The 10,482-nt window shown below is 41.0% G+C and overlaps 1 protein-coding gene across 1 annotated transcript; it reads right to left on the reverse strand.

Moving 5' to 3' along the window:
• Positions 1-1,444: 1,444 nt before the first annotated feature.
• LOC137175059 (caspase-3-like) lies at positions 1,445-9,584 on the reverse strand. Its single transcript, XM_067580701.1, has 7 exons — positions 7,711-9,584; positions 6,917-6,982; positions 5,833-5,963; positions 5,491-5,619; positions 3,156-3,331; positions 2,950-3,064; positions 1,445-2,640 (listed from the first exon to the last, which is right to left on the reverse strand). The coding sequence occupies exons 2-7, from the start codon at positions 6,976-6,978 to the stop codon at positions 2,441-2,443; spliced, it is 813 nt and encodes a 270-aa protein (XP_067436802.1). The 5' UTR covers positions 6,979-6,982; positions 7,711-9,584; the 3' UTR covers positions 1,445-2,440.
• Positions 9,585-10,482: the final 898 nt, after the last annotated feature.

The following is a 10,482-nucleotide window of genomic DNA, read 5'->3' on the forward strand; positions in this document are numbered from 1 at the left end:
TGCATTGATGTTACATGAATGCATACAGATGGAGAGGAGGAGGAGGAGAGAGGAGCCCAGTGCATCATGGGAAGTCCCCCAGCAGTCTAGGCCTATAGCAGCATAACTAAGGGCTGATCCAAGGCGAGCCTGGTCGGCCCTAACTATAAGCTTTATCAAAAAGGAAAGTTTTAAGCCTACTCTTAAACATAGAGAGGGTGTCTGCACCCCGGACTGAATCCGGTAGATGGTTCCATAGAAGAGGAGCCTGATAGCTGAAGGCTCTGCCTCCCATTCTACTTTTAAAGACTGTAGGGATCAACTAAATGAACTAAATGAACTTGTTTGTTTAAAGCAACAAGTGATAGAAAACTCTGCTCTTTCCTCTGTGACAAAGCTGAGACTGACTGACAAACGTTTGTCTGCTCTGAACATGAACTCTGGACTTTCATTTTAGTTTCACATTTTCTCCAGAAGCTTTGAATGAGATCCTGAGATTATTATTATTATTGATTATGTAAAGCTTCAGATTGTTCACACATCTGTTAAATGACTCTCCCTGTTCAGATTCACTTCATCCACACAATCAGATAGTTTAACCCAGAATGTACAAGAACATAACAAATGATTATTATCATGATAATTATTGTTGATCGTACATTTCTACCCATAATTGTCAGAGTCTGCCCCCCCCCCCCCCCCCCCCCCCCCACCTGTTGCTGTGGGAATCATCCAATCATTCAGTCTCACTCTCTGCTCTGCAACACCCCTCATTAGTTCAACCACCTTCACCTGGCGCTCCCACCTGCTCCTCATCTGCAATCAACCCAGTATATAAGCTGCCTCGGCCCACTCCCTCCTTGTCAGATTGTCTATGTTACTATGCTCAGTCATCTTGCTTTCATCACTGGACTGCCTTCCTGGTTCCTGATCAGCTTGTCTTCGACCGTCGCTCCTCGTCTCTGCCCCGGTAAACCCACCAGCCTTCTGTCCCTGACTCTGAGTTCTGCCTGCCTGTTCCCTGGTCTTTGTCCGCTGTGGGAGTGGAAGATCCGGTGGAGCCATACTCATTAGAACCGTGCTAATATTGCCTTGACATCGTGTGAAATAAAGACTGCAAAGTTTATACCAGTGTCATTTGTGCTGCTATTGGGTCCATCCTATACCCGTTACAATAATGCCCTGAGCTCTTCTCTCCTCCTTCTCCTCCTCTCCATATAAGACTTGTTTTACCCAGAATTATAGAAGCAATCTGTTATGTTTATGTAATTTATAAGCACTCCATGCAGTCTCAGGTCCATCACTGGGAGGCTTTAGAGCTCGTTGTTGTGTTCTTCAGGAGAAAGTTGGGTAGCAGTCGTTGTCATTGAGAAGACAAGAGCACTGCATCCCGTTTATATATATATATATATAAAGCTTCCTGTGTATCTGTCATGTTTTATTAACTATAGATCAGTTTCACTCTGCACTCGGTCCCAAGACTCTGTGGTCCTTGTAAATCAGCGTGTCAGCACTGAGACTGTGAAATTGGCTTTTAAATATTACGCTCCGCACAAGTTAATCCCTTTGAATCATTTTAATCTCCTTTTAGCTGACACAGCGTGAATGTGTGTGTTTTAACTGAGCTTTAACTTTAATGTACATATATTGCTTTTTCTTGCCTAAATATGTCTCATGTTTTATTGTTTCTTATATTTTATTTTCTTAGAGTCATGCCACATCATTTTTCTCTAAAAACACATTTTGGTTTAAGAGAGGCAACGAGGATATTAATTAATTAACACAAAATTAATCTCTAATCTACTAAAACTTTTCATAACTGCGTTAAATTATTATTATTGTGTTGCTTAGCTCAGTTTAAGTTGATTTGTAAAAGGCGTAGCTTACACATTATTAAATCAGTTATTTATTTCATGTGACCGCCTGGTTAGAAACTCAGAACCGTAATAATGTTTGAGGACACAGTCATCTTTCTTTTCATGCTTGTGTATTTATTGTTTAGAAAATGCATTGTCTATCTTATACAGTATACATTTATGAAGCAAAAACGATTAAAATCCCCATTTTTAAGCCCTTTTTTTGAAGGATTTACTATGAATTCATTCCCAGAATCAACAAAATAAAAGCATGTATAAAGTGTGTAGCAGGCTTATTAAAGATACATCTCTAGAAATGTTCCCAATACCCTTGTGTGTTCTTTTTCTGCAACACATAATGATCCCAGAAAGTTGTTCAGGTTTTCCTAAAAGACCCAACACCAAAAACATACTCATCATCATTTAAAAAACAGTTCAGAATCAACAAAACCTGCAGCGATTGGCTGCCTTTTGTCCTAAAGCTGATGGTGCGTTTGGGTTCTCCTGGTCACCACATCACAGCTGTACTGCTGTCAGTTTCCCACTGCAAGTTGGTTTCTTGTAGGTAAAAGAATGACAACAGTTAAAGTAGAGGAGAAATCTGACTACTGAGGAAAGTAAAAGTCTTCAGTCAACATGGAGACAATACAGGGGATCTGATTCTGTTTATGGAACAGTGCCACCTGGCGGTTGACTCTAGTCATGATATGCATCAGCTCCAGTTTTCCACTGTGACGCTGCAACATGTCACACAATGCCTGTATGAACCAGGAACCGGTGGACGTGTTCCTCAATGACAGGTAGCCTGCAGGACAGTTTACAGTGTTACTATTCTCAACTATAAATTCACATACTGACTATCAGGTTTATTATGTAGCTGCATATTAATGTTGTATTAAAACAGATATCAGACAGTAATCCATGTCTGAGCTGCATTTATATCAGACTGTGAAGATACTACAAGCCATTAACAACATGGTGCAGGTGTTCCATATTAGTTTTTACTTGAGGAACAACTGCTGTATTTAATCATTTACAATAAAGCAACAAAGCATCCAAAGGGCAGAAAAAACAGTGGACAAAAGTATTTTCTACCACTGCCATCACTAGTTACCCGGAGCGGTGGAATAGGCGTACAGGAAGTCCGCCTCCACAGGAATCCTCGCTGATCTTTGCTCCTCTATGCAGTCGACCTGAACTCCATCATCCTGGCTTGAACCGCGGCACGCCTACAACCGGCAACACACAAACCTAACATTACAAAACATTACACAAACTGGGAGTAGAGAGCGTGCTATACCACATGTATAATGAACTCACCTGAATGAAGAAGAGCTTTGGTTTGCCCACCAGACTCTTGCAGCGATATCCTTTAAAGTGTTTTGTCAGCTCCTCATATCTCACAGGAACGTCGGTGCCGTATATCATCCCTTCTTCTCCGTGACTTAGCAGCACACACACAAATGATGCACTTCTGCTGTGGTCCTCTTGTGACACTGGAGAGACACACAAGGTCCAGATTACATCTTATCTTAATAATAATAATAATAATAATAATAACTATAGCTGCAAGCAGCGATGACCGGGCCCTCGCACCCTTGCGTACGTTGCCGCGTGGCGCAGTCGAAGGGCTTCTGTCACGGGCATGTAGATGTCTTCAGACCCGGCTGTTTTCAGACAGTGCAAGAAGGAGATAAACATCACTTCCTTTGTCCACTGTTTTGCCTGCTGCTGGGGCTGCTGCGTTCAAATTTTGTAGGGGGCGCTATGGAGCCAGTTTGCATCACTGAGTGAATATTGTCATGTAGACGTGTTCAGGCCGGGACTCTTATCACATGTGAAGTTTCAGGCAGATCCGACCATGCACACTAAAGTTATAGCAATTTCCTCTGTCATGGCGAAACATCAAAACTCAACGCCACGCCACGGCCACACCCTTCAACGTTACCTAATCTTTTGATAACTTTTGACCACAAACTAGTGTAGATGACACACACTGATTTTGAAGTCGTTATGATGAATTCTGTAGGAGGAGTTAATATAACACATGAGAAGTCGCCAAAATTGACAACTAAATTCAAAATGGCCAACTTCCTGTTGGGTTTCAGCTATGGGTCCAAAAGACTTTTTTGTGCGCCCTGGCATGATACATGTGTGTACCAATTTTCATACATGTAGGTTTAACGTGGCGCGGGGGCTGCTTCGTTGAAATATTGTATGGGGCGCTGTAGAGCCATTCTGCCACACTCATGCCAGCCACCGATACGATATTACAGACGTTAAGACCTGCCATGTGTGTTTTCAAGCATGTCTTGGCCCTTAAAACAGCTTCGTATTTTGTGGCGAACAATGCGTTGCCATGGCAACGGCTTTTGGTGAAAACTCAAAGGCTTCAGGAGTTATCATCATCAAGGTCTTACACCGTGGCTGACCAAATTTTATGTGATTCTGACCAACCTGCTACGAGTAGTTAGCTAAAGAGTGGCGCTTAAAACTTCCTGTTGCCAGTAGGTGGCGCTATGACTGTCACTAAATATGGGCCTTTGCATGTGTTCAGACCGGGACTCTTAACAAGCATATGAAATTTGGAAAAGATCAGACTATGTGGAGTCAAGTTATAAGGCTTTGAAATTTCATGGCGAGATGTCGAAATTCCGGCAAATTTCGATGTCTTGCCGTGAAATTTCATTGTCATGGCAACACTTTCTGACGAAAAGTCACCAACTTCAGACAATACAAACTCCAAGGTCTTGAGGCTATTCTGAGTAAATTTGAGGTGGATCCCATCACCGTGTGACCCACAGAGCGTCAAAGTATAAAACATGTTACTTCCTGTTGCCAGTAGGTGGCGCTATGACTTAGATCCAGTATTGACACGCCCCCTCGGCAATGTCGAAAACTCACCGTTTTGATAACTTTTCATCTCCCAGGTCTGTAGATGATACTGACCGAATTTGAAGTCGCTGAAGTCAAATCCCTAGGAGGAGTTTGTTAAAGTACGCGGGCTAAAAAACGGCAAAATTGGCGTCAAATTACCAATTTGATGCAAAATGGCCGACTTCCTGTTGGCCTTGGGGTATGTCTCCAAGAGACTTTTTGGTGCGTCTGGTCATCATACATAAGAATACCGAATTTCATTCTTTTACAACAATCTGTGTCAAGGGGCTCAATTTTCGTAATTTTCTAGGGGGCGCTGTCGAGCCTTTTTGCAAGACCCATAAATTATTAAATTTTTCACCACTTCTGATGTCTGTGCAAAGTTTAACAACTTGTCGTACACGTTTAGACCCTCAAAAACGCGTTTGTTTTGGAAGAATAATGATAGAGAAGAAAAATAATTCCTTCAGGTCCAATAGGGCCTTCACACCGCTCACTTGGTGCTCTAAAAACAAAAACTTTCATTTATATTTTATATAGCACCATTCAAGAGATCCAAGGATGCTTTACACATATTGAAGGAAGATAGTTCAGGTATTTTAGGATTAAGCAGGCTGGCATGACGTCTACTCAACTGTTCATTAAATATTATAGTATAGTATTATAAATATCAAGATATTCATTATATTCATGAGATTCTAATGACGTTTCTGTCATATACTGTATATGGATATATATATATGGGAGTTTAATCCTTGACAGAATAAAAATCGATTACCGTTAAACATCATTGATTTCATCTGCTGCGCAGTCTGGTTTCTGGCCACTCTGACGTTATAGCCCAGTCTCGAGAAGGTTTTCCTAGCAGACTCGGCATCGACGTCCGTCCCATCACGAGTACTCAGATCTGGAGAGACACACGAGTCAAAATGCAGACGATTTTAATGAAAGTTCTCCAGACTCCTGAACCAGAACCTGAATCTTCTGATCTCTTCCCAGTTGCTGTTTCCTGTGTGACTGATTTCAGTCACTCTCCCATCTCTTATCTGTAAACACACCACCGACACACACAGAGAGACACCTGAGATGACCTGAGATAGACAGGTGTGTGTATTTATACCACGGCTGATGAAGTTCTTATTGTTGATGATCACACAGGTTCCCAGGCAGGCGTAGTTCGTGTTGTAGCGGAACGAGCCGCAGTCAGCGACGATATCATGGCCTGCTGCTGCCGTACTGCTGCTGTAGTCCCTGAAAACAGACGCACACACACTCATGAACACGTTGACTTGATTTAAATCCTGGAAACCTGTTTAGCATCTTGACACTTGATCACATTTTAACAGGTTATGTCAGCTCGGTGGTTGGTAAACCTGAGAGACTGATGAGCCTGTTATTACTGTTATTTCAGTGAATAAAAATAATGTCAACATTTTTTAATAAGAGAACAAAAATTCTTTATCATTATTATTATTATTTTTATCTTAGAACTTCACTGGATGCCTTGGAAGAAGGTTCTCTTTTCCTTGTACTTGATTGAAATAAATAATAAAAGTAAATAAATAAATAACGTATGTATGTAGAAATGGTTTATAGCACACACAGTGTCACGTCCCGGCTGGATGGCTGAGTTATCTTTTTGTTTTTTTCTGCAAGTGTTCTTTGTCTTCCTGTTTTATTTTGATACTCTGGTTTCAGGACCTTCACTTCCTGCCCTCGTGTGTGATTACCTGCCCTGATGTCATTGTCTCCCCTCCCCCAGAGTATGTAGTCTCAGTGTTCCCTTCCTTCTGTGCCAGTTCGTCTTCTTTCCTGCGTTTCAGCCTATTTTTCCTTGTGAGCCTTCTGGTTTTCTGACCTGTTTTTGCCTTCGACCTCGCCTCTAGCCTACTGATTTGGATATCTTGTTTTGCTGACTGTGTACCGACCCAGCTGTGATTTACAGGACTGATGTTTGAACTTGCCAACTGAGTCTGTCTGCATTTGAGTCCGAGCCGTTGTTCAGTTCTTGACACACAGAAGTTACCAGATTTCCTTTTGTGGACAACTAGAGGTTCATCAAAAATCCTACAAATCTTACATCTTAGATCTACAGAAAGAGACTTAATCTGAAAGATTACATGTAAATTCTACACATAGAGACGTACTACCAGTCTTCAACAGTGTCAGTGTCAGGATGTCACATGTGTATAGTGATTAATTACCTCTTTGCCATCCTGGAGTCCACTTGGTCCTGATGGCTCCCTGCAACAATGAACTTACTCATGTTTCTACACACAAAGACATAAAAGGCAGTTATGTAGAAATCTGACAACACAAACTACAGTATACTTTATTTCCTCTCCTGGTGCACAGTCTCCTGCACTCAGTCAAAGCATCAAATTACTTTTAATGCATCAAATCTTTTCTTATACAAGCTAAAACCACTTCAGAACCACTGACTGAGTTCATTAAAACATGTCCAATATGATCTCTTACATCATTTTGATTTGTATTGTTGAGCGATTGAGGTGAACTACACTAATGCAGTATATCATAAACCAAAGGGAATAACAAAGGCAATGCTAAAACCTTTACAGCACACAACAGGCCTTTCTGTGTGGAGTCAGTAAAATGTTGCCTCTGCTCCTCTTTAGGTTCATGTTTTATTTCATAAACATGTAGACATTTTCATGGTAGTAGAAGTCTTCTATATGTTAGGAAAGTCCTTAAAAAAACAAAAACATGCTCTAACTCGCCACAGTTGGTATCAAGTTCAGTCGGATCTCACTACAAACAGCCTTCCAGAGGGTTTGACTGAATTGGAATTAGTTTTTTTTATGCTGCACTCATGTATGACGGCAAATATATACACACATACATATATATATATATATATATATATATATATGTATGTATCTGTGAAATTACTGATTTTCCTCTTAATGGAAACAGAAAACTTAACTTTGAGTCAGGTAAGTTACTGTATAATAATAATGAAGGGAAAAAATACTTTTACCAAGATGAACGAGCCTCTTCTTGCGTGAGATGGTTGTAGAAGTACGTCTCGGCAGGTCCCTCTTCCTTGATATCAGAATTACCAAGTCTTTTATACTTTCCTTGATCTGAACAAGGAAATGTCAAATTGTTTAAATTACAAGCCAGAAACTCTCAGCCAATCAGAGTGTCTGCTCCCTGTGTGGGCGGGAGGAACATAAAGGAGCAGATGTTTAATTATAAGAAGAATATTTAGTATAATGAAATTCACAAAGTGCTTCACAGGAATAAAAGTTAAAAATAAAACATACATACAATAAAAACATATGCCATAAGTTAAAATTAACATAAAAACAAAAGAAAGGCAGCGAGGCACCTCAAGAAGAAACACATGATCATTACACATCACACACAACGCCGATTCAAAAAGACGGATCCTCAATAGTTTTATAAAAGCTTCTACAGAGACTGATGACCGTATTTGTACAGGAAGAGAGTTCCATAGTGTTGGAGCCACAAATGTAAAGAAACGATCTCCTTTAGTGTTCAGCCGAGAGGAGGGACGGCTGGCAGGTCCTGGTTGGATGACCTGAGTGACCTACTGGCGACGTAGGGATGAGATCCATGATGTACTCAGGTGGCTGTCCATGCAGGCCTCTGTACATAATAACAAGAACCTTAACATGGATCCTAAAATGGATGGGAAGCCAATGCAAAGAGCTTAAAACAGGTGTAATGTGAGTCATCCTGCTGGTTTACAGCCTTGCAGCAGCGTTTATAGCCGGTTCACAGATGCTTCGCTGAGACGAGTGAAGACGGAATCACAATAGTCCAGCCAGGATGATATGAAAGATATGATGGACTGGAGTTTTGCGATATGTCGTAGATGGAGAAAACATGTACGGGTCAATGATTTAACATGCTGATGTTAATACGCTGGTAAATTAAAATACAATAAAACGTGTTAGGAAGACCAACTTTGGTTAACTGCAGTTCAAAAGAGACTGCAGTCCTCACCGACTGACTCTGAAAGCAGTTCTTTAAGACCACAGCAAGACCTCCAACCCGGTCCGTGGGTCTCAGGGTGCAGATAAAAGTGTAATCAGATGGGCACTAGTTCAATAAAAGTTTGCCTAAAAACCCTCCAAACCCTCAGCGTGTCAGGACACGTTTTTAATGATTTTAACTACGACTTAACACATACCAGTATATGTATATATCTATACGCACAAGGACACAGGACACACGAAGAAATCTCCAGTACAACAACCTCGACCCACCAACACACTCATATATATGGAAAAACTAGTACAGGTCCTTCTGAGTCTTAAAGTAGTCTTAAACTTTAGATGCTTATAAAAGAAATGAAAACACACAAACATGTAATACTTAGAGAGACACATTCTCGGTTTGGCAGGTTCATCAGAGGAATGTTTCACGGAAACAGAAGTTAGTGCATCAGGTTCCCGTCTGGCTCTGGCCTGAGGGATGAGACGAACCCAAAGTCCCCTGTTCAGATGCTGGTATCTCTTCCTGGTGTGTAATAATCATTCCACTGTAGCTCAACCAGGAAACACTGTCAATAAACATTCATTAATATTAGATCCTAACCGGTCCTGTCGGCGTGTCTGGAAGGATTTCTGCTTGAGTTTATCTGCATCAAGACAGACGCTGTGAACATTTACACACGAGACACAGCAGCAACCTTATTTAAACCTCCAGACGACGTTTCTTCACATGAAAAACAGCAACAAAATAATGTTTTATGTATATTTGTTCATCCTGTTATCAAACGAGTTGAACAGATGTTTGGACGGAGGAACACGGACCCACAGTCTGGATCAACCACAACAACTTTAAAGCACAAACAAGTCGACATTTCAAGGTGTTAACTGAGTTGTGTGGTGGTTGTTAAGCTGTTATATTCACAAGATAATAATAGATCATCATCTGCATATTAAACAGAACACAGAAGTCTGTCTGTCAAGACAAAGGGATATGAGACGTTTTTAGTCAGAAGATGTTTTTAATTCATGATGTTTGAAACTTCAGATTGATGATATGAACAGTAGCAACATGTTCTGTTTATCTTTCATACATTTAACTTTTATTTTCATACTGTAACTGGGATCCAGGAGGCTGAGTGTCTATTCTGACCTTAGTAATGAAGTGATATTTTTCACTGTGTTGTGCACGTTTATATAAACCTGCATGAAACAACACAGTGAGAACGACCGGGGGAAACATGTAAGATGACCCTCGTCAATAACATCCGCCGTCACATGATGACGTAGCCAGTCGGAGTCTCTTTTCCTAAGTCCTCACGCATCCTCCATCACATCTATTCCATCGAGGTCGAGGTAAAGTGGTTAGACGATGGGAGGGACTATTCAACCGTGGACACATTCTTGGTTTGGCAGGTGCATCAGAGGAATGTTTCACGGAAGACAGAAGTTAGTGCATCAGGTTCCCGTCTGGCTCTGGCCTGAGGGATGAGACGAACCCAAAGTCCCCCGTTCAGATCTCTTCCTGGTGTTTAAGTTCTAGTTTCAGGGTTGACTGGAGAGGTTCACGTGACCAGCTGTACTTCTTATGAGAGAAGCTCGTGTGATAGATGGTGACTTGTGAAGGTGTGTGTGTGTGTGCAGAGTGTTTTAGTGTGTACTATTATGTTCTTAATGTACACATGTAGCCACAGAAGACATAGACGCTGTAAAAGAAAACTGAATAACAGGTTATCATTTGATGTATTTCTTCAATATATCATACATGTTTCAGACAGTGTTTAAGTTCA

The sequence above is a fragment of the Thunnus thynnus genome, chromosome 22, assembly GCF_963924715.1.
Source record: "Thunnus thynnus chromosome 22, fThuThy2.1, whole genome shotgun sequence".
NCBI lineage: Eukaryota > Metazoa > Chordata > Actinopteri > Scombriformes > Scombridae > Thunnus > Thunnus thynnus.